We start from the raw sequence: 2,727 nt of genomic DNA, 5'->3' as shown, positions 1-2,727 counted from the left end.
CTGTTGTACTATAGTAGGAACTAATGTGTGCAGCTCACTGCTTAATCTGTTTTTGTGTGGTTTGAACAATTTGTTTTCTAAATTTATTTTTTTAAGTTCCAGCTGCAGGACGGAGGAATTAATAGCAGACTCTGCTGCTTTTCCATTAAAACTTCAAGAATGTTTCGATTGTTGAAGACTTTATAACATTGGAATACACAGCATTTTTGAAACATTAACAGTTAATCTGTAATTAAAGACTCTTCTATGTTTGGATACCAGCTACAACCTTTATTCACTATTTAAGACTGTTCTTTTACTTCATGGCAGACAAACTGTCATTCTAAGTTGTGGTGGGGTTTTTTTTCTGTTGCCAGCTTTGTCACAGAGCTCGAGGAAGCCATGGTGTGCATTCCTTGTATCGTCATTCCAGTTCTCCTCTGGGTCTACAAGAAGTTTCTTGAACCGTATATCTATCCCGTTATCGCCCCTTTCATAAAACGTGTCTGGCCCAAGCAAGCTGTGCAAGAAACAACAGCCACAAAACAAGGTCAAGGAGGCAGCGCTGGAAAACCACGGGTGCCTTCAGCTGCGAAAGGAGATGAAGAGGATGAACCTGAAATCTATAAAGTAAGATTAATGAATTTAGCTAACCAGGGAAACTCCAGATAAAGCACCCAGCAATAGTTCAGGGTGAGCACCACACAAGAATAAACAGTTGGGGTGTTTTTACAGACGTTTTCTTCTGAAAAAGTTACTTGTACTAAGCCAGCTAGAAGTAGTTTTTTCAAGACAGCTTCTGCTATGTCTGGGAAGGATACCAAGCTGTTTTCTGAAATAGCTTAGTTAATTTTTAAACTTTTTTCAAGAGCTGGCTGTTCTTTCAGAGAAGGAAGAAGTCAAATAATTGGTACATCACACCATGAAGCAGAATTAAAAAAATACACAACTTATGAGCCAGCTCTGCCACTTACAATGGAGGAAAATGTTTCATGTGTGTAAATTGTGCGTTTATTATTCATCTCTTCTAACAAAATGCGACAACTTGTATATGTTGTCTCTGCCCTCGTTCCTCTTCCCCCTCCCCGAAGCAATATTTATATATAAATCTAAAGAGACGCTGCCACTTCGGTTCTTGCTGCAGATTTATTCATAGATCTTCCCTGGCCTTGCTTCTGAAGCTATTTTCACCATCAGCTGTTACTGTTCTGGGTGTGAAGTCCTTTTCTGACATCCCATTAATGATGGTGTCTTTTATTTGCAGTTTGAAAGCAACGGTGTTGCAAATGGAATTGCTGTAAAGAGATCCACAGAAGTTTCTGACAAGAAAATGGATTAAAGGAAACAGTTCTCAAGGATTTTATTCCCTTGTGTCCAATATGAACTGCTGATATTTCTCTCACTTGGAGACCTTTTTTGTTTGCACGTTTTAGCTGATTAAAACCCCTTATCACTTACAGGAGAGGGTCTGTTTTGCTAGTAAAATGGCAGCTAGCACATTTCTTAATTTAAAATGTTTGAAAACTGAAGTTCTTTTACTTTCCTCACTGGAATTACTTTTCATCTATAATCTGTTTGGCGCGATTACAGTTTAGGTTAAATAACTTATTTTAATAAGTCTTTTCATTTTGGTTTCGCTAACTGCTAGTGAGTACTCAGGCTTTCATCTTAAAAACTATAGGTGTTCTTGACCTTGCTAAAGAACTATGAATTGCATTGTGGCAACATTAGTGACATGGTTAAATTATGATTTTCCATGTCAAATTGGGGATGAGTTAAAGGACTTACGCTATATGCAAAATTCGCTTAGCTTACTAAAAGCAGAAAATCTTTATCTGGTAATATGCATTAATTGTTTTCCGTGAAACACTGTGCCTTTCCTGAACAGGAGCAGCAGGAGGTTGGATTAAATGATCTCTAAGGTCCCTTCCAACCTAGGCCATTCTGTGATTCTGTGACTCTGTGGCATGATGCAGGAGAACTGTTGCTTTATATTCTGTTGCAGTGGTTTAAAATGATGTAGTTCTGTCTTTAGAAAAAGAAGAGAAAAATCCAACTAAAATCTCTTCAACATGCTCGTGGGATTTGAATTGTAATAAACCAGGATTTTATTTAAAAATAAGTTGCTTCATACAATTGTTCTTAGGCTTGTGAGGTCTAAATATCTAAAGCTACCCAGTGTTTGGAAATCTGTAGACAGGCCCCAGGCAGCAGGAAGTCATGGAACTAGTAAACTTCATGATAAAGAAAGTGAGCTCATCAAGTACTGCTTGGCTTCCTCCTGTTCCCTACTTGGATCCCAACACGGTGGTGCAGTTGTGAAGCATTTAATTTGCCGCTGTGCTTAGCGAGGAGTAGAAGTGGCAATTCCTGCTTCATCCTCTCTGCCAAACCAGAGCACTTTTTAAAACATTCAAACCGAAACCATTTCAGCAATCTTGGATTGCTAGTTAGGATTTATCATCTTCCTAGAAGTCCTACACATGAGGAATGAGTTGAATCACAGAAGACATTGCCTGATGCTTTTTGCTCTCCCTTACTGAGCTAGTCTGTTGGGAAGTGAATATGGTATTGCTGTTTAATCAGCTTTTGCGTCACCCTTGAAACATAATCCCCCATCCGATCCATGTATCGCAGATGCAGCTTTCTCCTGGACTGGTGGAGTAACTACATTTTGTGACATTAAAAACCTGGTTTTATTATTCCGAGCATGCATGCATGGTATAACTTGTCCAATAAAAGATAACA

At 38.7% G+C, this 2,727-nt stretch overlaps 1 protein-coding gene across 1 annotated transcript; it reads left to right on the top strand.

Moving 5' to 3' along the window:
- The first annotated feature begins 381 nt into the window (after window positions 1-381).
- Window positions 382-1,318, top strand: LOC104267884 (chromosome unknown open reading frame, human C18orf32). Its single transcript, XM_009874494.1, has 2 exons — window positions 382-609; window positions 1,244-1,318. Exons 1-2 carry the CDS (start codon window positions 382-384, stop codon window positions 1,316-1,318), a joined length of 303 nt encoding a protein of 100 aa, XP_009872796.1.
- The last annotated feature ends 1,409 nt before the right edge of the window (window positions 1,319-2,727 follow it).

Source organism: Apaloderma vittatum, unplaced genomic scaffold, assembly GCF_000703405.1.
Source record: "Apaloderma vittatum isolate BGI_N311 unplaced genomic scaffold, ASM70340v1 scaffold15690, whole genome shotgun sequence".
Lineage (NCBI taxonomy): Eukaryota > Metazoa > Chordata > Aves > Trogoniformes > Trogonidae > Apaloderma > Apaloderma vittatum.
This window is presented reverse-complemented; position numbering and strand designations above follow the sequence as displayed.

Bases quoted from the DNA above. Each gene is read 5' to 3' on its own strand.
- LOC104267884 (XM_009874494.1), top strand. From the start codon at position 382: ATGGTGTGCATTCCTTGTATCGTCATTCCAGTTCTCCTCTGGGTCTAC. The intron at 610-1,243 runs GTAAGATTAATG...TTTTATTTGCAG, and splicing joins ATGAACCTGAAATCTATAAA to TTTGAAAGCAACGGTGTTGC.